A 24278-nucleotide genomic window follows, 5' to 3' on the forward strand; every position below is an offset into this window, starting at 1 on the left:
TCCGAGGTTTCTACAGAAAGTTCGTCGACTGGGGAGAAAGTGATCCTCATTGCCCCATTCTGGCCTCACCAGCTATGGTTTTACTTCCTTTGGTCTCACCTTCTGGCTCCGCCTTGGATCTTGGATCCCATTCAGGATCTGATTTCACACCCATCGGGGTTCCTCATCTGAACCTGGACAGTTTGAAGCTCACAACTTGGCTGCTCCAGTTCCCATGATCACTAGGACTTCTGGATTATCGTCTTCAGTTAGGTCTATTCTGGTGGCTGTTCATAAGTCTTCTGCCAGGAAGGTTTATTGCAGTAAATGGAAACGTTTTTCTTTTTGGGCCTCTCAAAGGAGTTTAGACCCCTTCATGGCTCCTATTTCTGCCATTCCTGATTTTCTAGCTGATATTTTTCAACACGGAGCTAATTCTTCTACTGTGAAGGTTCAATTGGCTGCTATTCCTCATTTTCATGTGGGTGAGAATTCTGCCTCTCTGGCCTCCTCCAGGCTGTGTAAAGCCTTTATCAAAGGGACTTTTCTGTAATGACCCCCCGGTCAAGGATCCTGTTTCTCCATGGGACCTTACTTTGGTTCTTCAAACTCTGGTCGCTCCACCTTTTGAACCCGCTGCAACCACAGATGTAAAATTCTTATCTTGAAAAACAGCATTTCTGGTGGCTATTACCTCTGCAAAAAGGGTTTCAGAACTGCAGGCCTTGTCCATCAAAGTTCCTTATATGATTTTCCACAAAGATCGGGTTTCCCATCGGACCAATCCATCCTTTCTTCCCAAGGTGGCGTCACCAGTTAATATCGATCAAACCATCAAGTTACCAGTTTTCTTTCATAATTTTGCTAACAAGATGGATTACAAACTCCATCTGCTGGGATGTTCATAGACTGTTACGATTCTATTTACAGAGGACAAAAAATTTACGTAAATCCGATCAGTTGCTTGTATCCTTCTATAAACCCCTTTTTGGGTAAACCTATCTCTAATGTCATTATTGCTAGGTGGATTTCTTCATGCATCCTTCAGGTCTATAAGAACAGACTCATGTCTCCTCCAGGTCAGGTGAAAGCTCATTCCACTAGGTCCATAGGCTACGTCTGCGGCATTTTGATCTAGAGTCTCTGGATGATATTTGTTCTGCAGCTACTTGGTCCTCATCTCATACATTTATTTCTCATTACAAATTGGATTTGACTTTCAGAAGAAGAGCATCCTTTGGTTCCATGGTGCTCCAAAATATCCTTACATGAGGGCCACCCAGGAGTTTAGTAGCTGGGGAGACAGGTTGAAAACCAAATGGAGTAAACTACTTCAGATAAAGAAGTTATGTAGTCACCATAAAGTTAAATCTGAGTAGTTCTACTTCATTTGTCTTTAACTGTCCCTCCCTCCTTCCCCGGATCTTGTCATATGGACAGCCTACGGGCTGCAGTTATAAGTCACAAGTATTTTTTCAAGTCGGGTTATCAGTATAAGAATCAGCAAACTCGATGTGGGGGTTGGAAGGTAGTGGAGGTGTATTATGGGTAAGGGAAGGAGCTCGTAGCAGATGCTAGTAAGATTGCCGGCTCGGATCAGATATCCCAAAGGTGAAGACAAATGAAGTAGAACTACTCAGATGGAACGTTATGGTGAGTACATAACCTCTTTTTTTCCTGCATTGCCATTCTGGTTGATCATCTCGAGTAGCACCTGGTTTATTTTATTTTGCTTTTGTTTACTAGGTTTGTCTGACTGGGTTTAATCAAAAAACCCTTTTCAGTAGAGGCCAGGAGAGAGAAGCTCCTACACGTTTACACACATTTTTAAACATTCAGTGATACAAGAGCAGACATTATATAATATACATTAACAGACATACATACATTTCCTAAGTAGATTACATTCATATAAAAAAAGATCAACTACTTATTATTTATTATTTATTTACCAGGAAAGTCAGACTTGGAACAAAGCCAATTTTTGGCAGAGGCCCGGGGAGAAATGCTCCAGACGCATGTCTTTGTAATTTGGGAGGAAACTCGAGCACCCAGAGGAAACCCACACGAATGCAGGGAGGACACGCAGACTCCGCACATAAGGCACCCCAGCCGAGAATCAAACCAGAGAACCTCTTGCTGTGAGGCAACAGTGCAACTGCTGCACCACTGTGCCATCCTGTGACAGTATAAAAAATAGCTATGCATTAGCCGATGTTGAACATTTGTGGAGTTTTATTAGTGGGTTTGTCAGACAGGTCATGTGCATAGAAGTAAAAAAGGAGGCGAAAGGAAAGTAATTAGGTAGAGTAGAAAATGTTACTATTGTAGTTAAGAGGTGGGGCTAAAGCAAGTTAAGAGACAATTATGGCTATTGTAAGTTTTATATATCAGAAGTATATAGATGGGGGATGAACAGTGTCACAAAATAATGTATACAGCTAAGAGATGCTAGTAAAACTATTCAGGTGTTGATGAAGACTGGTTATGGGGCATAGGATTCTGAATGAAAAATACGTTTGACGATACGAAAAGCTAAAGATAAGTGAGTTTCCCACTGACAGCGCTATTGCCTTTTTGTCCATATAATTCTTTACCAAAACTCTTGTCATTACTGTGTCAGAGTGATCTATTGCTGAGCAATTCGTTAACATGACTGCTGTTATCCTTCCTCTCTCTGATTTCTTCCCCTGGTTGGGTGTCATTACTCTGCCACTCTGGGGTCGTACTCTGGCTAGTGTTATTCTTCTTGCCTTTTTTTGTTTGTTTTTTTTTTGTGGGCAAATTATATCCTCCCCTCTGGTTTTCTTCCTTGTGGTGCTTGTCTGTTTTTATTCCTTGAATGGTTTTGCTGCATTATCTAATTCATACCCCAGGCAAAACAAGTCATTTAACATATCTTCATCCAATAAAACAGACACTGAAACAGTGACCCAGGCAAAATTACTAGGCATTACAATTGACAACAACCTCAAACACATTTTATAAGCAATCAAAAAACTAATCAGAAACTAGATTCCGTCATTTGGGCCATACAGTACTTTACTGATTCAACAAGAAAACTGTTATCTTCAGCCTGCTTACTTCTGTCAGTACTGCATGCTTCACCAAACCTTACTAACTTAAACACCACACACTCAGCCAGACTTTCCTCTGCTACAACAAAATTGCAAAATTTGCAGAAAATATTATCTTTAGGACATATTGTCATACCCTAAATCTACTAAACCGACTTGAACTTTTCAGCTAATTAATGTGCACACAATTACTAACTACACAGAATTTTATATACTCACCAGCACAATGTTGAGCACTAAAAGGTGCACTCAAACTCTGCTGCCCAAATAGGGACCTCTGCTGTGGAGATAAATCTATAAGCAGGTCACATAACTCATCAGAAGGCTCACTATACTCATAGTATGTCTCAAAAATCTGGAATAATGTTCCAGAAGAACTAGTTGAAAAATATTCCAGTTTAAAAAATGCTTAAGCAACATTTAAGCCAGTCATAGATGTGGTGATGTCATTCTCTAGACTAAGCTTTCCAAGATTCCCTCTTTTCACTTTTTCCTTCCATCAAAACCAAGTTATTATCACTCTACTACCACTGCTCACTCTCTCTGTAAACCTAATTGGACAGGCTTTTCATCACATATACCCCCACAGACTAACAGCGTACTTTTCCCAGTAACTCCTAATTCTTAAACAGCATCATACCCTTTCCTTTTTCTTTCTGTACTTAACACTAATCCTTGCTACCTTCATACTTTTGTATGTTTTTCTCCTCCCCTAATTTCTTTAATAGCATCATAGCTGTACCTTTTCATTTTATACATAAAACTAGGCCTTTCTATTTTGTGCTACGGCATACTTCTGTATAATTTTCATCTTCAAGTGTAGTCTGTTACCATACAAAACACTCAAATGTTGTACTTGCAATCCATCATTGTTTGCTGACAATCTTAAATATAATGCTATCTATGAAATATATGCTCGCATTTCTTCCAGGCATGTAACCTACTGTGTAATGTACAAAAAAATGATATATGATGTGCTATCTTGATTGATTGTTAACGGCTGTACAATTTCTGTATCCTATGTTATTTGACTGTAACATATGTTGTACAAGTTGTGTATGTTGTGCCAAAGTATTGCGCTGGAGCTTTTCTCCCCACGCCTCTGCTGAAAAAGAACAATACTAAGTCAGTTAATTTCCCAGTCAACAAAGACAAAATAAAATAATGTTCATTTTTCCAGTTTCCGTATAGAATTGAAGTCTCTAGATGTGATTTCTGCATATGTTTCAAATACCTGTAAATGGTTTGGAGAACTATGCAGTAACCACTGAAACTTTCTGTGCACTGAAAGGCAATTCTGTGTAAAGTAATGCCTGTCTTTTTTTTTTTTTCTTTCTTAGTGCCCTGGCATACAGACAGTCTGTGTGGATTTGGCTAACTGGGATGCTACAGCTGCAGCTCTGAAAGACATTGGTCCAGTCAATCTGCTTGTCAACAATGCCGGTGTCGGTGTGCTTCAGTCATTCTTGGATATCACCCCAGATGCCTTTGACAGGTAAGAAAGGAAGGTAGCACATGTAGTCAGGGGGAGGGCTGAGGATGTGTGACCCAGCTAGCCTTATGGTGTCCCATTGGTTGTTTCCATGGAGATGCAGGAACTTCATTTTCATAATTTCCAGACACATCTCTTATTTAGAAAAAAAATATTGTTTTTGCAAAGCTTTCATTCACTTTCACATTTTCAAAAGTTGGAATATGGGTATTGTTCTGCTTGAACCATTTGGAAGGGGTTGAGGGTTGACTATTCTTCCCAGTGGGCATGTTGCCGGTTTCTGTAAGAATGTGCCATTTAATTCTACCTTCTTGGTGTATTAATAAGTAATTGTGTAGAAGGTTACTATTAAGCCCTACTTTTGGCTCTGTACCAAAACTATTTATTTTACTGCACGATTTAATTGTCTTGTGCTCATTACACTAGCTATTTCTGTTTTTTTTTTCCTTTTTTTGCTTATTTATGTTTTCATATACTGAAATGGTGTATATGTGAAGGTAATGCTAAATTTATATATTTGTATCCATGAGAGAATTATGGAAATGGTTTAAGGTATGTTTAGTAATCTTTAATCAATACTGTTGCTTGTTCAGGATTACTGTGCACCTTGTAAATGGCTGTGTACTGTTCAACATAGAAGCGTTTGGAAGCAGTTGGCATTAGAAGACTTATTGCTGCAGGAGCCTCAGGTCTGGACATGACCTCCTTTTGCTGTACTGTACTACTGTCAGATGCAGGGAAGAACAATATATGTTAATTAATCATCTCAACCCAACTTTTTACAGTGCTTTGTAGCAGATATTAAAACTTAAAAAAACAAGAGCTAAATAAAATAAATTTCAACTTATAAATGAAAGACTGAAGACACTTTGTTATAATGTACTATGTAAAATATGCATTAATATAAAGTTAAAAATAAGTATCTGAAAACATTTCAGATAAATATGTTCAGACTTCCTGGCGCATATTTTTGTAATACCTTTATTGAATTATCACTTAAGACATAGGCATAGTGGTGCAAGTTTTCATTTCCTCAGCCTCCGTTGCCCAACTGTGTGACTCTGAGTAGTGAGTTCCTGTGTTAATGGATGAATAAAATGCTGGTATTTTAATATTTCTGGCGAAGGTCCTGTGTTCCTGTTTCTCTCGAATCACACTGTTACTTTAGGTCTTGGTTTTCTACTTTTTTGGTAACAAACCACAACACCAGAACTGCACACCGCTTGCAAAATCAGCATTCACATAAATGGTAAAAAATGTAAAAGTCTGGAACACTGGAAGGAAAAAACGGTACTCCAACTAAAATAAAAAAAAAAAAAAACATTTAAAGAAACTTTTTTTAATTTTAGTTGGAGTACCATATTTTACTCCCAGTGTTCCTAACTTTTGTATGTTTTTACTGTTTGTGTGAATGCTGATTTTGCGAGCAGTGTTCAGTCCTGGTTGAAAGGCACTGTTTTGGTATTGTGGTTTGTGACTTTTTTGGTAACATTTGGTGTCTTGGGCGTTGGTTTTGACTCTGAGCAATTCAATTAACCAGACACCACTCCTGGACTGAGTCTGAAAATGGTCCATGGAGATCAGTGCTTTATCCCAGAAAACAAATACAAATAAAATAAATAAATGAAACGTAACAAGATCTTACTATGTCTAGGCAAGTTAGATCCCATGTCTCAGATCAGAAGATTCATTTCCTTAGTTACACCTATTTGCTCACCCAGTATTTCTAACGGAGTACTCTGTAGGGAATTTTTAAAGTCTGCCAACTCTTTATACTCCCAAAACGTATGTTCCAAGTTATCTCTTTCTTCCCCATCATGCCTCCAACTTTTGCCATCTAGCTGAGGAAAAATTCTTTGGAGTCTGCATGGGGTATAAAAATACCTATGCAAACACCTCCAAGAAAAAATCTAAAATCATCTAGACCTTGTTGCATATTTTCGCCATTCATATACCCTCCCATTGTTTCCTTGTGAAATGTTATTCAGTCTGTCTTCCCAATCTTTTATAACCTCCTGTGATTGATTTCTATAGATATTGTACAATATTTCACATGCTCTGCTAATTATCCTTTTTTAACAGCAGCTTGTGTTCTAGGTTTAGCTAAGAACTCTACCAGGGCAGGTCTTTCACTTAGAATTCTCCTATCTCTGTCTGCCTATACTCTTCGGTCAGTTTCTGATAGGGAAGGCATTCTCTAGCCTGAAGTCCAGATGTCGTCTTGACCTCTTCCCATTCTGTTACCTTTCCCTCTCTTGTTCTTTGCTACCAATACTTTGGTTCCTTTGCCAGTTTTCTTCAGTAAATTCCCACTCCCTCTTGCCTGATGTTCATCATGTTACACTGCTGCAGTCATTACACTTGGGTTATCCTGCCATCAGGCGGTTCCCCAGTCGGCCTGAGTTCCAAAGTCTTGGTCTGGCGTCGGTTGCTGTCGCCTCCTCCCTGAATGCAGTGCGACAGGGGTATATAAGATGCAGCCAATGCCATTTTCCTCAGTCTTTCTTGCCGGGCGGTGCCCGAAGCAAAAGCAGTTCGCAAGTGCCGGTCGGCCGTTTCCTGAGATTTTCATTCCGAATCCAGAAGCTAAGTACCCTGTTGGGGAAACATTTTCTTGCCTCAGACCGATGTCAGTAAAAGTTAATAACTGTATTTCTTGTGGGAAGCAAATGCCTCATAAGAATTTCCATTCCTATTGTATCCCATGCCTAGGCCCAGACCACGATGTCACTGGTTGTCGGTTTTGTGCTTGGTTTAACAAGCGCACTATTAAACGTCGGTTTGATTTTGCCCGACATTATTTTGGTAGAAAATTCAATTCTGCCATGCCGTCGGAACTTCTGACCGGAATACACAAAAAGCACAAAGACAAGGATAGGCATCCGAGGCCCAAAACTGACGACAAAGCCTCTTCTAGGCCAGTCGCCGGTTCTCCGGTTTTCAGCGAGGCGCCTTCGCAGCCCCTGACGACCGCTTCTGTAGAACCACAGGCCGCCTCTGACTCCCACGTGGAGATGGCTGGGCCTTCGGACGCACAAGTTATTCAGCCTACAAGAGACTAACCATTCAGAAGGATCCGGAGTAGCTGAGCAACCCACAGCTTCAGAGGGTGTCTTCAGACCTACTCAGTTAAGCATTAAACCCTCAGCTAAGTCTAAGCCTCCTTTAAAATCAACGAAACAAATACAGCATTCTCCAGGACAGGCCTCCATGCCTAAGAAACAAATGCTCAAAATGGCCAAAGACCTAATCACTCTGATCAGGGGGTCCCATCCCCCTCCTGATAAAAGGCCTAGACAGGATGCAGACTATGACTCATCCGACCAGGTGTCCATCTCTTCTGATTTATCCTCAGACCTAGGATACTCTTTACCCCCTTATGAGGATTCTGATGCTGAGGAATCAATTCCATCAGCCTCACCGCCTGAGGACTACTCCTTTGGGGAAACCCTACATACCATGAGGGAGCATTTCCACTGGGAAGGCCAGGACTACTCAGAATCCAAGAAAAGGCTCAGAGACTTCCTTTTATTACCTCAACACAGACCCCTTGCTATTCCGCCAGTGTTAGATATTGTGGATGATGTGTATACTGAATCCAGCTTAAATCCTGATTCCTTACCTCCAGCCCCTGTTAACCCTGACAAATACTACAGAGTCCCTGACTCACATATATTTCTGTATAAAAGCCCTGTAGCTGACCCTGAAACTATTTCTCAGGGACCCAGAGGAGTTAAGTCCTCATCAGCCAAGAATCCAGTTCCCTCTGACAGAGATTCCAGAGCATTAGACAGATGGGGAAAGAAAGTATATACGTCTGCAACTTTAGCAATGAGAGCCTTAAATTGCCAGTTTCACATGCTAAAATATCAGCAATTTTTACTGTCTCAGTTAAAACAAAAAAAATGCTTCCAGAATGAGATCCTCCTAATTTTAAAGAAATGCAGGATTTATTGCATGCAGCTGAACAAGTGGGAAAGCATACTTTGCAATGTGATTTTGATTCTCTAGAGGCCTCCTGCAGAGCAGCAGTTACAGGCTCTGTCATTAGAAGACATGCTTGGTTAAAAGAACATACTTTACCAGATCATATTAAAGCAAAATTATTGGATGCACCTTTGCAGCAGGATGTGTTATTTGGAGTTAAGGCAGAAGAGGTATTAAATAAAATGGAGGATAAGGCAAAATCTATGCAAACGGTGAAGGATTTCTTACAGGTTTAGCCTCCTAGATTTAGCAGAAACTGGCCAACTAAGAATTGGTCCTTTCCAATTACAGACAGACCTCAAAGGGGAAGATGCAGATGTCCAAGAGGTAGAGGTCAAACACAAGGTCCTTACAGGCCTCGACAATGGGTTGAATCAGGCCAGAAAGAAGGGGAAGACGGGCCCCTACTGTATAAAAAACAGCTCCAATGACTTCCCACTACAGCTGCCAAACAAATCCCTCTTGGCAGCCCCCTTGGGAGGAAAACCGGCACTCTTCTACCACAATTGGCAAATGATCACCAAAGACAAATGGATTCTCAACATTGTATTTCAAGGTTACAGGTTCCACTTTCACACTCTGCCAAGGTTAAAAGGAATGCCAAATCTGCCACCAAATCAATGGGCAGAGGCTCAAATCAAATTACAGCACTCATGGATATGAGAGCTATTCAAAAGGTACCATCATAGGAGCAAGGACAAGGATTTTACTCAAGACTCTTTCTGGTACCCAGAAAGGACAAAGCCTGGAGGCCAATTCTGGATCTTTCATCTCTAAACACTTACCTGGATGTTCCGAAATTCAAACTTTTGACATTACAGCAGCGTCTTCCCATGCTGGGCAAGAAAGCTTGGCTCGTGACTTTGGACCTCAAGGAGGCATACCTGCATGTCCCTATCAGACAAAACTGCAGAAGATACCTCAGATTCATAGCTGGTTCAATGCACTACCAATTCTCTGCACTGCCCTTTGACTTATCTACTGCACCCAGGGTCTTCACAAAGTGCCTGGCCCCAGTAATTTCATTTTGCAAACAGAAAGGAATTCATATTTATCTGTACCTGGACGACTGCCTGATTCAAGCAGAGAGCAAGGACATTCTTCTAAAGCATCTGGCGTTTGTAAAAAAGTTATTTAAGTTACCTGGGATACACAGTAAACAAAAACAAACTAGTGCCCTCACAAGAGATTATATTCCTGGGTGCCAGCTTGAACACAACGGCCCACATGGCTTATCTCACGCCAGACAAGCAAGGACAACTGACTCAATACTTTCAATTGATGGCAACAAATACCCAACTCCCTGCAAAAAAAATTCTGCAGGCCTTGGGTTACATGGTATCCTGCATACTACTAATTCCATATGCCAGACCTCATATGAGGAAACTACAATGGTACCTAAAGAGTGTATGGTCTCAACACTGTCAAAATTTGGAAACAGTTATACCACTAATCCCTTGCCTTCAACAGGAGTTTCAATGGTGGGCTCAAGCTTGTCACCTCAACAAGGGACAGCCTTTTACACAACCCACAGCCAGGCAAACACTGACAACAGATGCATCGGATTACGCCTGGAGAGCACACATGGCAGGCAAATGTATTCAGGGCACGTGGCCCGCAGAGCAAAGGCATCTTCACATCAATCAAAAAGAGATGCTAACTGTACAAAATGCCCTTATAGCTTTCAAGGACCTGCTGCATCCAGGACAACTATTGCTAAAGACAGACAACACCAAACAAGCAAGGGAGCACTCACTCCTACCCCCTATGCAGACAAGCCATGACCTTGTGGAACACAGCTATCAACCTTCAAGTTCATCTGCAAGCACAATTCCTGCCAGGAGAGAAAAACACACTGGCAGACGACTTAAGCAGAAACATCATGGTTCCCCACGAATGGGAAGTGAATCCACAAATATTCAGAATGATAACACAGAAATGGTGGAGCCCAGACATAGATCTGTTTGCATCCCCAATAAACTGCCAGCTACAAAAATTCTGCACAAGGAGTTACCATCCACAAGCATGGAAAGTGGATGCCCTCTCATTCAGCTGGAAGAACCTACAAGTATACGCTTTCCCACCACTACCTCTCCTGCCAAAGGTACTCCTAAAAGCCAGGCAAGAAGAGCCAAAGATGATCCTGATTGCACCAGACTGGCCACACCAGCACTGGTACCCAATCTTAAGGAGCTTAGCACAAGAACCACCCTGGATTTTGCCTCAATTCCCACATCTGCTGACTCAGCACAACAATCAAAAACTACACAGCCAGCTAAAGACTTTAAACCTAACTGCATGGAAGATTCCTTAGTCAAGCAAGCAATGCCTCTCTCCAAAGCTGTTATGGATGTCATTCTGGAGGCCAGAAGGCCTAGTACCAGGAAAGCCTATTCAGATAAATGGAAGAGATTCTGTGCCTGGAACCAAGCTCACAGCCTTGACCCTCTTGTCCCAAACATTCCTCAGATACTACAATACTTAACTGAGATGCTGGACAAAGGCCTCTCCTTCTCATCCATCAAGATCCACACCTCTACCATCTCTGCTCATTACAACACGGATCCACCAATTTTCTCTAATCCTCTGTTAAAACAGTACCTCAGAGGGGCTAAAAACATAAGACCGCCCCATAGAGCACCTACTCCAACTTGGGACCTCAACATTGTTTTGGAAAAACTAACTTTACCTCCTTTTGAGCCAGCTAACACAGCAGAATTAAAATATATCTCTTGGAAAACTGCTCTGCTCCTGGCAATAACATCAGCGCAAAGAGTTTCAGAATTACAGGCACTAATGGCAGTGGAACCTTTCCTCATTTTCCACCAGTACAAGGTGTCTTTAAGAACTAACCCTACATTTATGCCAAAGGTGGTATCCAGTGTGGCTCTAAACCAAACGATTCACCTGCCAACTTTTTATCCTAAACCACAGAATAAAGGGGAGAGACTACTGCACTCTTTGGACATTCACAGGCAGTTACGCTTCTACTTGGACAAAACCAAAGCTTTCAGAAGATCTGAGCAATTATTGGTAGCATATGCTGCAGGAGCACAATGAAAAGCCATTTCAAAACAGACTATCTCAAAATGGATAGGACACTGTATACATTTCTGCTACACATACCATGGAAAACCTGTACCTAGCAGCATTAGATCTCACTCCACCAGGTCAACAGCCACTTCAGCTGCCTACCTCAGGGGAGTACCTACCAAAGATATTTTGGAAGCAGCAACTTGGAGTTCTGTACATACCTTCACCAAGCATTACCATCTGCCTCTATACTCTAAATCCAGAGCTGGCTTCGCCACTGCAGTGCTGCAGGGCCTTATAGCCACCCCTAATGCCTTATAGAACCAGCCACCCTACCTCAGCTTTGGGATTCTACCCAAGTGTAATGACTGCAGTAGTGTAACACGATTAACATAGTACAGTTTTGTACCTATGATAAATGTAGATGTTCGAGTGTATACACTGCTGCAGTCCAGGTTACCCTCCCTCCTTTCCCTCTTACTGGCTGGTACGTACCTATGTCTTCTACCCTTACTACCTATGGGTAGCTGTAAGTTGTTTTTTGCTTTTCTTATGTATGTTTTATTAGCAATTGGAATTGCCTACCTATTTAGAGGCACCTGACATCTGGGGCAAGAAAAACTGAAGAAAATGGCGTCGGCTGATCTTGTATACCCCTGTCGCAGTGATGTCAGGGAGGAGGCGACAGCAACCGACGCCGAACCAAGACTTTGGAACCCAGGCCGAATGGGGAACCACCTGATGGCAGGATAACCCAAGTGTAATGACTGCAGCAGTGTATACACTCGAACATCTACATTTATGGTAGGTACAAAACTGTACTTTCTCTGTATCCCTAATTACAATTATTCCTGTTGACAAAATTTTCTTTCTGCAATCTCGTGCTGGCTTAGTTCTTTAAATACTTTCTGTTACTTTATGAATGTAATATTCTTTATGGCTGTTGTCATTCTCCTTAAGTATTTGCATCCAAAAGCCTACTCTCTCCTTATTTCTTGAATTCTCCATTTCATCATCATTCATTTTAACCTTGAATTATAGTTTTCTGCTGGTATTATATGAGCATTAACTGTGTAGCTCTAAATTATCTCTTCAAATTAGATAATCCTAAACCACCTTGTTCGGTTGGAAAAGATCATCTTATCCCACTTGACCCTTTTCCTTTTCTCCTCCCAGTTAAAGTCCTTCAGCTCTTTATTAAATATTGTCTAGAACTTCTGATCTTGTTGATAAAAATATGCCTGATCTGTATATAAAACTAAAGGGAGTAAAAATATGTTTACTGCTTGTATCTTGCTATCCATAAAAAAGAGCTTCCAGATTCTCAGCTTTTGTATTATCATTTTAGTCTCTTCGCACATATTCTTAGCAGTCATAACTGAAGCCTTTTTAATACATTGTCCAAAATACTTAATTTTATTGCATTCCAATAAATGTGTATTGCTGAACCATTTCATATTAACGTACATAGTTTACAGCTATAGACATTGTTTTGTCTTCATTAATTTTATGTCCAGAAAAGACATGAAGCTGTCTCAAGATGTTCCACAACACTGATGTCCTTTTTTGGCTTTATTGTGTACAAAAAAAATATTGTATATAGCCAACTTTTCTTGATTATCATTCCAATTACATGCTTGAATTTCTGAATCTTTTATTTTCTATGCCAGTGGCACTAAATATAAAGCAAATAAAAGGGAGGGGGCGCGATACCTGGTTCCTCAGTTCAGACTCAACTTATCAGACAGGAACCCTCCCACATTTAATTCTTGCCTTTGATCCCTCGTATATTCTCCTAATTAACCATATTATTGTATCGGGGAATGCGAATGCTTCCATTGTCCTACTCGTATAATCTCAGCTTACTCTGTTGAATGATTTCTCTGTATCAAGACTCAGCAACAGTATTTTCTTACATTCTGCTTCCTTCTGGATCATCCATCCATCCCTCATCCCCTTTTTCCCGTCTCGCACATGGGGTCAGGGTGTCACTTCAACAATGACAATCATCTCGAGCCAAAGTTTACACTGCCGGGTGGCTAGACCTGTAGTGGTAGTTCATCCGAACCACTGACTTACACAGACACACACACACACACACACACACACACACACACACACACACACACACACACACACACACACACACACACACACACACCTATGGCCAATTTAGTGTCCACTCCACCTACTGCATGTCTTTGGAATGTAGGAGGAAACCAAAGCAACCAGAGGAAATCCATGCAACTGCAGGGAGGACATGCAGACTCCTCACAGAAGGCACCCCAGCCCAGAATTGAACCGTAAAACGTCTTGCTGTGAGGTGACAATGCTTAACCGCTGCACCACCACTGCTGTCAATCATTGTTGTTTTATTAATGTTGTCAAATGTGTGCTTCCTCTCCACAAAACTGCATTGGTCCATATCTATCAGTTTTGGCAACACCTTTACCAATCTTTTAGCTAGTATAAATACAAACACTTTATAATTATGGTTTAAAATTGATATGGGCTTATATGAAGCTGGGTCTGATGGGTATTTACCTTCTTTAAGTATTACAGCCACCACAACTTTCTTCCAGGATGTTGGTGCTTCCCGTTTTTAAAATACTATTAAGCAAAAACACTTTTCTCACATAGCTTCCAAACCTCTACAGGAATACCATCTATTCCTGGAGACCTTCCTACAGATTGATTATATATCACAGTTTTTATTTATTTAACATGTGTTTACCAGGAAAGTCCGACTTGGAACAAAGCCAATTTTCAGCGGAGGCCCAGGGAGAAATGCTGCAGATGTATGTCACTAACTTGGGAGGAAACCAGAGTACCTGGAGAAAACCCACATGAACACAGGGAGGACATGCAGACTCCACACAGAAGCCACTCCAGCCGAAAACAACGGTGTCAGTGTAAGAGCACACATACAATCATTCACTCCCTCTTATTATTATCAGCCAACACCCCCACTTGCTCTTACACTGTATACAAATACATTTTGAGAACATATTTTTGGATAACTTTTTCCTTCACATTCCAAATACAAAATAGATGAACTTTTCAATCTTTGATTTCATAGCAGGTTTAGTAAAGATATCTGCAACCATGTCTATTGTCGGGCAATATTCAGTGCTTATTTTGTCATCATTAAGTGCTGACCTGACAAAATGATACTTAATGTCAACATGTTTACATCTCTGTCTGCTTACTGGATTCTTCGACAAAGCGATTGCTCCGAGATTGTCCTCAGATATTGTTACTGGCACATACTTGCACTCTCCATCCATTCCACTCAGCAGCTGCACAAGGTACAAACTCTCCTGTGTTGTTGCTGCCAATGCCATGTACTCTGCCTCACATGTAGATAAAGCTACCATTTGTTGCTGCTTCAATTTCCTTGAAATAATAGGCCCGTCTCTATTGAGGCTAAAGCAATAACCTGTTGTACTACGTCTATCGTTTTGATCTGTTGCCCAATCTGCATCACTGTATGATACAAGCTGAAGTTTCCCTTCACTTTTCTTGCAACACAACTGTACCTTTTAAGTATCTTAACACATGTTTGGCTAGCGTTAAATGAGATTCACTCTGTTTTGACAAATATTGTGAAGGTTTACTTAATCCAGCTAAGATCAGGTCTCGTGCTTGTCATAACATATATCAAACTACCCACAAGCTCGCAATAATTTCTTGGATCTGTAGATTCACTGTCACATTCAAAGTTTATTTTTTGTTCGGAAGGGGTACTTACTTTACAATTACATACCAAATTTCTCAAGAATTTTCGTGATGTACCTATTTTGGTTCATCTTTACTTCACCACTGTTTTGGGTAAAGTCAGTGTCTAGAAAATGTCTTATCTTTCCCAAATCTTTCATTTTAAATTTAGCTTTGAGCATTTCCTTTACATCGTTTAGTGATTCATTGTCACTAGCTGCTATAATGAGATCGTCAACCCGTATAATTAGGACTGTTTTCTCATTTTCAGCTTGTCTAGTGTATACACAGTGGTCTGCAGGGTTTTGGATAAAACTATTTTCACAAAGATAATCATGCAACATTGTGTTCCAGTTACGCCCGGATTGTTTCAATCCGTATAATGACTTATTCAGTTTACAAACCAATTTTTCATCATTATTTGATTTCTTTTCAAAAACTTCAGGTTGTTCCATATACACCTCACAGTCAATAGGAGCATGTAAGTAGGCCGTTTGTACATCCATCTGGTGCAATTCTAAATCGTACTGAGCTGCCATCTGCATTAGACTGCGTACAGATGGCATACTTGCAGTTGGTGCAAATGTTTCATTATAATCTATACCAGCAACTTGACTGTAGCCTTTAGCTACATTATCTAGCTTTGTAAGTCTCAGTATTATCTGTACTGTCTTTTACAGTGAAAACCCATCTATCACCCACTGCAGTTTTATCTTCCGGTAGTGAGTGTAAATGTGTTGTTTTCTTTTAAAGACTTAAGTTCCTCCTTCATGGCTTTGACCCACTTTTCCGAGTTAGATGAAGTCATGGCTTCCTTAAAGCTCTGCATTGTGTTGCATATTAATCGGTAACAATAGTCAACATTAACTGTCATATAATCGTTGTTTTCGACTTTACACTCATAGTCCTTCAAGTATGCAGGTGGATTTCTCTCTCTCTCTTAGTGTGTATCCTGCCTTTCCTCTTCTTGCCTTATTTTTGTGTCTCATTCATTCATTATAGATTCAGTGTGATTCACTTGTATTTCTTTTGTGATTTGACTATCGGCTTTTGATTCTGACTTAACATGCACACTTCTTCTGGTATTAAGATCTTCATCCATCACTTCTGGGTCTGTCTGAATCTGGCATTCAGCTACATTCTTAGTAAAGAACTTGACTAACCTGTGTCTAAGGACCCTTCCTGTGTCAAGATAATAGACCAGATATGATGGGCTGTTTTTATCATATCTGACAAAGATCCCCATATCACATCTTGGGTCTAACTTCTTTTTATCTTGTCTGTATGCATAACAGACTGATCCAAATTCTCTCATCCTTGAAAAATCAGGTTTCTTCCCTGTTAGCATGAAGAATGGGGTCTGCTCCACACGCCTGTTATAACATCTGTTGTGAATAAAAGCAGCCATCATTACTGCATATGTCCACAACTCTTTAGGTAAGTCACTCTATCATCATACACTTTGCCATTTCGAACATTGTTCTCCAATTTCTCTCTGCTGTCCGATTCTGAGGGCGCATAAGGTGTGAATGTTTCGTGTCTTATAACATTTTTACTCAGTAGTGACAAAGTCTTTCGACATGAACTCTGTGCCATTACCTGATCTGATGCACTAACTTCCCATAAGGGGCCGAATTTGCAATAAGCTTTTCAGTCGCCTTGACTGTATCACTCTTGACTTTTAGAAAGTAGACAAATATTACACCCAAGTAGTCATCAGTAAATGCTAAAGTGTACTTAAAGCCATCTTTTGCTACTGGCTCAAATGGGCCTGCCAAATTAGTATGGACTAGTTCAAACACAACTTTTGCTCTTGCATCTGGTTCTCTGTTTTTGCTCTGTACAAATTTCCCTTGCATACAGGTTTCACAATCTAGGTTAGGTCTCTTAACTTTACCTTTAATTTTCATTCCTTTTACCACTTTTTCTAATTTTGACACATCTTGTAAATCACAGTGACCAAGCATTTTATGCCATGCTTGAATGTCATAACAGCTCTGAGATGCATCATAATGTATCTCACTGTTGTTTTCTTTATCATATGTGCCTAAATAATAGAGTCTATCACACTCAATTATGTCAAACCTGTTGCCGCTTTTATAGATGAGTTGGTCCCGACTTTGTTTAAAGTTGATCGAGGCTCCTTTGGACTATGCTGCCTTAACAGAAAAAATGCTTTGTGGATATGTCAGGATATACAGTGTCCGAGTCATCATCACCTTTACTTTGCACCTCTCTGTGTTTAGCAGCCATACCTCAGCATTACCTCTCTTCTGTGCAGCCCCACAGGTTCTCGTTCCGTCAGCTAATTCCACAGTGTGTTCCTCCGGTTGGAAAGTTGCATCAAAGTATTTAAACTTTTTGAGGTCGTTAATTATGTGTGACATGGCGCCAGTGTCCACCATTAATCCCTTCTGTTTTAATTCATTAATTTGATGCTCATTATTCTGAAGACAAATGTGTGATCATCCGCATCAGTTGCTTGTTTCACATTGTCTTTCTTCTTTCGTCTACAGTTACTGTCCCTGTGGCTAGAGTTTTTACACAAACTACACCACTGTCTCTGGCCTTAATATTCTCTCCGGCATTCTCGTGCCTTGTGTCCCTTTTGGCCACAGTTATAGTATATAATCTCTGCTTTTACTCTCTTTCCCCAGGTCACTTGTTTTCATCACATTATCATTATTTACGTTGGCATTAAATTTCTTGGTATGTTCATAGCTTCTTAACTTTGTTTTGAACTCACCAAAGCTCAACTTATCTTACGGGATGTGAACTGCAAATGGTTTAAAATTTCAGACAACCCTTTCAGAATCATTGCAATTTGTAATCCATCACTGAGCTTCTCCTCAGCATTTCTAAGTGCTGTAATGGCTGTCTCAGCCCTAATAATATAGTCTGTGACACTCACTGGTGGCCGTCTGGAGGCTTGTTAATTCGGCGTATAGGCTAATTACCCATGGCTTCCCTTTCCAGGCATAATGGTCTCTCAGGATCTGAAGTGTTTCTCTACCGTCTGTGACTTCTCTCATGACGAGGGACAAACGTTTGTCATCTAAGAACTGTATTCGTTCTGCATATGCCTCCTCATTTTTCTCATCATCGTTGTCACCTTCCTCCTCATTCTCGTCATCCTCTGCGTCCTGCTGCACATTTCGCAAAATGACATCTTTCAGTCCTATTTAAGTGCAGGTGTCCCAGAAACTTTGTCTCCCACAACTCATAATTCTTCTCATCTCCGTCGAAAGATAGTCTATGCCATTGGCTTTCTACTTCCCTCCTGGGCCTATAACCTGTTGGTGGTATCATCTTAAGGGTAAGAAATCTGGGTTAGACATGCATTACAGAGGAAAATAAACACACATGAAGGCAATCAATCTGGTTAAAAATGGAAGAGGGGAACAACCCTCGCTTCCTCCTTTATTATAAAGCACATGGTCATGTAACCTCTCTTGACCTCTGCACACCAACATCAGTGTAAGAGTACAGATACGATCATTCACTTTTTTATTTTTATCATCAGCCAACAGTTTTCCTCGGCAAACAATGCCCACCCTTCTAGATCCTTCTGCCTTATATTGTACATAATTTGCTTTCCCTATGAAATGCTCAGGTAATGTCTGCTTCTATACTAGGAAAGGAGTGCTTGATAGTATGGTAGGACTTTTCTGTAATCTAGGCACATAGCTGAAGTAATGAAATACAAATCCGTGTCACGTTGGGTGGAAAAATGAAAATTACTGAAACTTGTTTACTGTTCGATACTTAATGGAAAGAGATGAGGGTAAAACAGAGTGAAAATATTGATGGGGTAACAGATATTCCTTCTGATATGCTGTGGGAGGAGACAGAATGTTTTGTGCATTACATTTGTATTCCTTCTGGAGTGCAGTATGGGAAGGAATCAAGATAGACTCTTACATCTCTTGCTTGGATATTCCATCCTGGATGCACTGCTACTCTTTCGTAACTCCAGGTATTCCCAGAGGTAGTTGCCTCTAAATGACTTGTTTACCTGAATAAGCTTTCCTCTTAAATAGCAATTTGAGACACTGTACAAGTTCAAATATTTTATTAGTTCATAATAAATTACATTCTCACATCCATTGCTGCCACTGGTATAGTTCTGCTGCACTCTTTGTAATTTACTCATACTAGTTTTTTAATAAAAGTTTTCCGATTATTATTCAGTAGTCTAGTTTGGGTCTAATGCAAGTCAGAAGCAATGATTTCATCATTTCTGATTTCCTAGACATTATAAATCTTTTTATACAACTTATAATTTTATAACTGTCAATGAGCAATTGTCTGATATTATCAAAAACTTTAAGATGTAGCTACCCATATACCCAGGCCCATAATTGAATTCACAGTCTTAATCTGTTTTTAATAGTTCTTTTCCCATGGTAGGTTTGTTTACAGTCTACAGCAGTGGTTGTTGTTATACATACATTGTAAATAATTCCCTTACTACTGTTATATTGTTCCAGTCAGCCTCTGGTGAGTTCAAGTCCCCCATTGTTATATTTTTTCCTTCCTGCTTTTCATGCAAGAAATGTATGAATTCTAGAGGTCATCAGTACTTGACTTTGGTGGTTTATACACTCCAGTAATTATAATCTACTCCAGAGTCAGCTTTATTGTAGTGGCTACACAATCTATGTTGTCTCCTCTCATCAAATATGTAACAGGTCTCATAACAATCTTTAGCAATCATAATGCCTCCATCTAATTTTTTGTTGAAATGTCTGTTACAGAAAAAAAAAAACATTTCACATATATCAGAACTGGTTTCCAGTTATTGTTTTAACCATGTTTTGCAAAAAATAACATTTATCTTCTGTGAACCCGGTAAATTTTCCAATAAAAAATTATTACTGATGCACCTTGTGTTAATAATCAGCACAGGTAAATCAGGTGCTGCTATCTGTGAATGGTTAAATTTCTGACCTGGCAAAAATCCTTTTATATTATTCAAGTGGTGTAATATATCTGCTGCAAAAATGATCTTCCCTTGTCTTGACAAGTAGACTGCATCCTGCCTAAATGCATGTGTAATGAAAATTAGGTTTGGATATTTTATGCATTTCTACTTTTTAAAATGAGTTATTTTTTCATGGAAGTATTTACCCAAGACCTATTTCTGTTCATGTTGATCTGGCTATATGTGATTTATGAAAAACATGTCCTAACACCTGTAGAAGCTATGTTTATCTAAGAGGGCTTGCACATTCCCTACTAACAATCAGTGAGTCCTTAAAGATATTGTTTGATCCATCATCAACAAACTACTACATATCTTCTTGCATTTAGATGTTTTAAGGTCCTACTGTCCTTCTGTATTTTTGTTATTGATCGGCATAACACTATTCAATGTTCATTATCCTCTCTGCAAATGAGTATCTGTTCTTTAATAATTGAATCTTCAATCACTAGTGCATCATTTTTGACCTGATCTGAAAAGTATACTACCTCAAATTCACTAAAGTCTGCTCTTTCAGTTGTTACAAAAATTATTTTCATTATCAGTAGGTTTATTAATCTTAATGTTTTTACCACATAGATTGTTTGCAAGCACACGGTTCTCATCTGACTGTCTTTGTACTTCCACAGCCTGAGCCAGGTTGTCAAGTTCAGTCTTTCTTCTTTCTTATAGTAATGTTCTTTAATCCTTCCAAGTTCAATTTAGATTTCTTCCTTTTAGCCTGCCCCTTGCCTCCTTTCTCTAGCTTCTGTGTTGGAACAACAATGTCATTTTTTGTAGGCTGAATGTTTTGTGATTGAATAATGTTTATAATTCTCAGTAATTGCACATCAAAGTAGTGTCCATGTGTTTAGGATTTTCTCCAGGCATTATATACAGTAGTTAGTTTGAACTTATCCCCCTTCTTTTTTTTCTTGTCTACATGCTCCGAGACCTCCGATTGCTATGTACTTGTATCATGAATTCTAATGGTGTCATTTCTATAATCAAGTTTTAAAGGGCTTCAGTGATCGTTACCAGCAGAGGGAACTTTTTTTCCTTAAATGTGTTCTTTCTGCACTTTGCCTAATATTATTTACCTTATCAGTCCAGATGTTAATATATGTAACACGAGTTTTCCAAGCTGTGCCAGTTGCACAAGTATAACCATCCTTACTAAGTCCAGCTCTCCTATCAATAATAGTTAAACTAGTCATTCAACGTTTGGCATGAGGAACATAAGTGTTCAATGTTATCATGTATTGCCTCTGTAAATACACATAATTTAGTATGCTGGATAAGTTATTTATGCTTCAGCAAATCATTAATGGCATACTCATTTAAAGAAGCCATATTCAGTGACAAAAAACAAAAATAGTTAAAACAATCACAGATTTCACAGAAATTAAAATAACTAGTAATTTAACTCGGATTGTATGCAGCAATCATATAAGCAATATAGAAAGTGATATTAAATTAAGTACATTGCTCTAACCTTGCACAAAAGGAAGTACTTCATATAGTAAATGCCCTTCTATTCATTTGTTGCAGTTTTCTTAACATGAGAGAGTTCTCTGCCATAGGCGACCTAACGTCGGCCAGTATACAAAAGTCCTTCACTACTGTAGGGTGCGTGGAAGGTTGCACATAGGCTGCTCTTGTATATTGGCCATAAAAGTGACATACACACAGACTGACCTCAGAACTTCTCTGCCACCAGTCCGAACGCCACCTTCCAACTTCTGTCTGCTTACTGAGCTGTTAGCTGTGCTCCAGCGATTTTCTCAGATAAGTGCCCCATTGGGGAGATCTTGTTTCTTTTGCTGCTGATTTGTGGTAGGTTTCATGCCATCCAAAAAACACAAATGCCAGTGTGGAAGACATATTCCACATAAAGGTAGCCATCTCCAGTATTTGTTGTGCCTAGGGCCTACCCACGACCAGAAATCCTGTCCCGTTCGCCAGGCCTTTGTGCCCAAGACCCTGTGAAGTAGGCTGTTTTCCTTAGCTATTTACTTGAAAAACCAGGGCTTAAAGTTACTAACTAAAAATGCGATGGAGGGATCTTCGGGGCTGAAGGTTGTGTTGGTTGCAAAGTGGAAGGCCAAAAAGCTGAGACCTGAAGCTTCTGTTGCACCTTTTACCACAGACGTCTCTCCTAAGGTGGATGAGAGTCCGGTGATGCATACAGTTCTTGGTTCCAGTTCACAGGCTGAGCCCGATGTTGAGGTTGCCATGGATCCAACCACAGGCACATCCTCAGAGGCTGAGCAGGCACCCTTCTTGGATGTACAGGGGTAAGTGAGGCTTGTGATAACCAAAGGCCCTAAAAGGATACCTCGGATAGTGGTGCAGGAGGAAATTCATTCTGATATTTTTGAATGTACGCTTATGTCCAGGCCTCCTATGTTACATAGGGCAGACCTGCATCAAAAGAAGAAGCAGAAGTCTAAACACTAGTTCCCTCCAAAAGACCTTCACAGTGTTTGGGAACAATTCACCAAAGACCTTTTCATGGCCCTTATGTCCTCTTTGGGTGTGTCAGTCCATGCCCCACCCTGCACAGCTTCTCCACATAAAAGGGTTAGGGAAGAGGTTTTCTCAGATGTAGAGGCTTCCTCAGAAGATGAATTTCTGGTGTATTCCTTACATATACCCTCCCCCAATTCCCAGCAGCTTCCAGCCCCTGAGAAGGCAGATTGATTTTTACAAGGTCCCTGAGGACTGCAAGTTCCTATTTATGTCCATCAACAGACCCATCTGTTATTTCACTGGCTTCAGACAAGCCATCCAGGTTACTGCTTTCAACCTGTCTTCTTCCTTCATATAAGGACAGCAGGACCCTGGAAAGGCTGGGCAAGAAATTCTGTACTTCGGCCACCTTGGCATTTGGAGCCATTAATTACCAAACACACATGACCAAATTTGCCCTAGAGCTTCTGTCTCAACTCTCTCAAGTCATTTCTGATTTGCTTGACTCACAGAATAAAACATTGGCTTCATCCTTTCTTGGAGCCTCCTCACAAGTAGCCCACCACTCCATCAAATGCAGCTATGATGCTGCAGAAGCTTCTGCCTCTGGCTATGTTTTAAGGAGGTTTTCCTTGTTAAGACTCCAGCCATTAACAAAGGACATTAAATCTAAACTTATGGAAGCCCACTTGGATAACTCTACATTGTTTGGCCCTGCTGCTAATTTATTTAAATCTCTGGAAAAGGGAAAGGAATTGCAGGAATTGAAACACATCCTTGTTTCCCCAGTGCCTAAATTTCATTGAAGTTACCCAGCAAAAACTGCCATCATATGTAGGCACTCCTGCCATCCTCCATCTAAAACAAAAAAGGATGGTAGGAGGCCTCAGCAGCCTAGGTCTACTCCTGCAACTCCAACTCAGAAGTGGCCCTTTCCAGCAGGCCTGGTTCCCTCGGACTGCCCAAACCACCTCGCCCACATTCCCCTTTCCCAGTGTCTCTGTCACTGCCAGTCTAGAAAAGCATAACTCAAGACTCTGGGTTCTCTCTGTTATTCAAAAAGGATACTTTCTGGTATGGGATTTCCTGCCTTCCTTCAGGGGCCTCCCTCAACCACCAAAGGAACAGCTACTCTACTTTCCACAGTTACTGTTAGACCGATGGAGACAAGGAACCATTTAGGAAGTTCCTTAAAACCAAAAATGAAGAGGCTTCTATACCAGAATGATCCTAATGCCCAGAAAGGATGGTCTTTGGGGACCCATTTGGATCTGTCTCATCTCATCACCTTCCATATGTTAACTCTTCAAACCCTGTTCCCCCTTATTCTGCCACAAGCCTGGTGGTCTTCTTTGGATATCAGAGAGGCATACCTACACATTCCCATCCACCTTAACTGCAGGAAGTTTTTGTTTTTCTGTGGCTTTGTGGCATTCTCAGTTCTTTGCTTTGACTTTTGGACTTTCTACTGCACCAAGGGTATTTCCAAAATGTCTAGCCCCTGTAATTGCCTACTGTAGACTTCAGGGCATCCACATTTTCCATTACCTGGATGATA

General features: G+C 40.3%; 1 protein-coding gene across 2 annotated transcripts in view; it reads left to right on the plus strand.

The window, feature by feature from the left end:
- Positions 1 to 24278, plus strand: part of DCXR (dicarbonyl and L-xylulose reductase) — a 513647-nt gene that overhangs the window by 316512 nt on the left and 172857 nt on the right. For both annotated transcript variants that reach the window (XM_044068213.1, XR_006364447.1), the window contains exon 3: positions 4397 to 4551. In XM_044068213.1, coding sequence (XP_043924148.1) covers positions 4397 to 4551 — 155 coding nt within the window. The remainder of the gene's footprint in view (positions 1 to 4396; positions 4552 to 24278) is intronic.

The sequence above is a fragment of the Protopterus annectens genome, chromosome 4.part0 (genome assembly GCF_019279795.1).
Source record: "Protopterus annectens isolate FY-2018-M chromosome 4.part0, PAN1.0, whole genome shotgun sequence".
Lineage (NCBI taxonomy): Eukaryota > Metazoa > Chordata > Ceratodontiformes > Protopteridae > Protopterus > Protopterus annectens.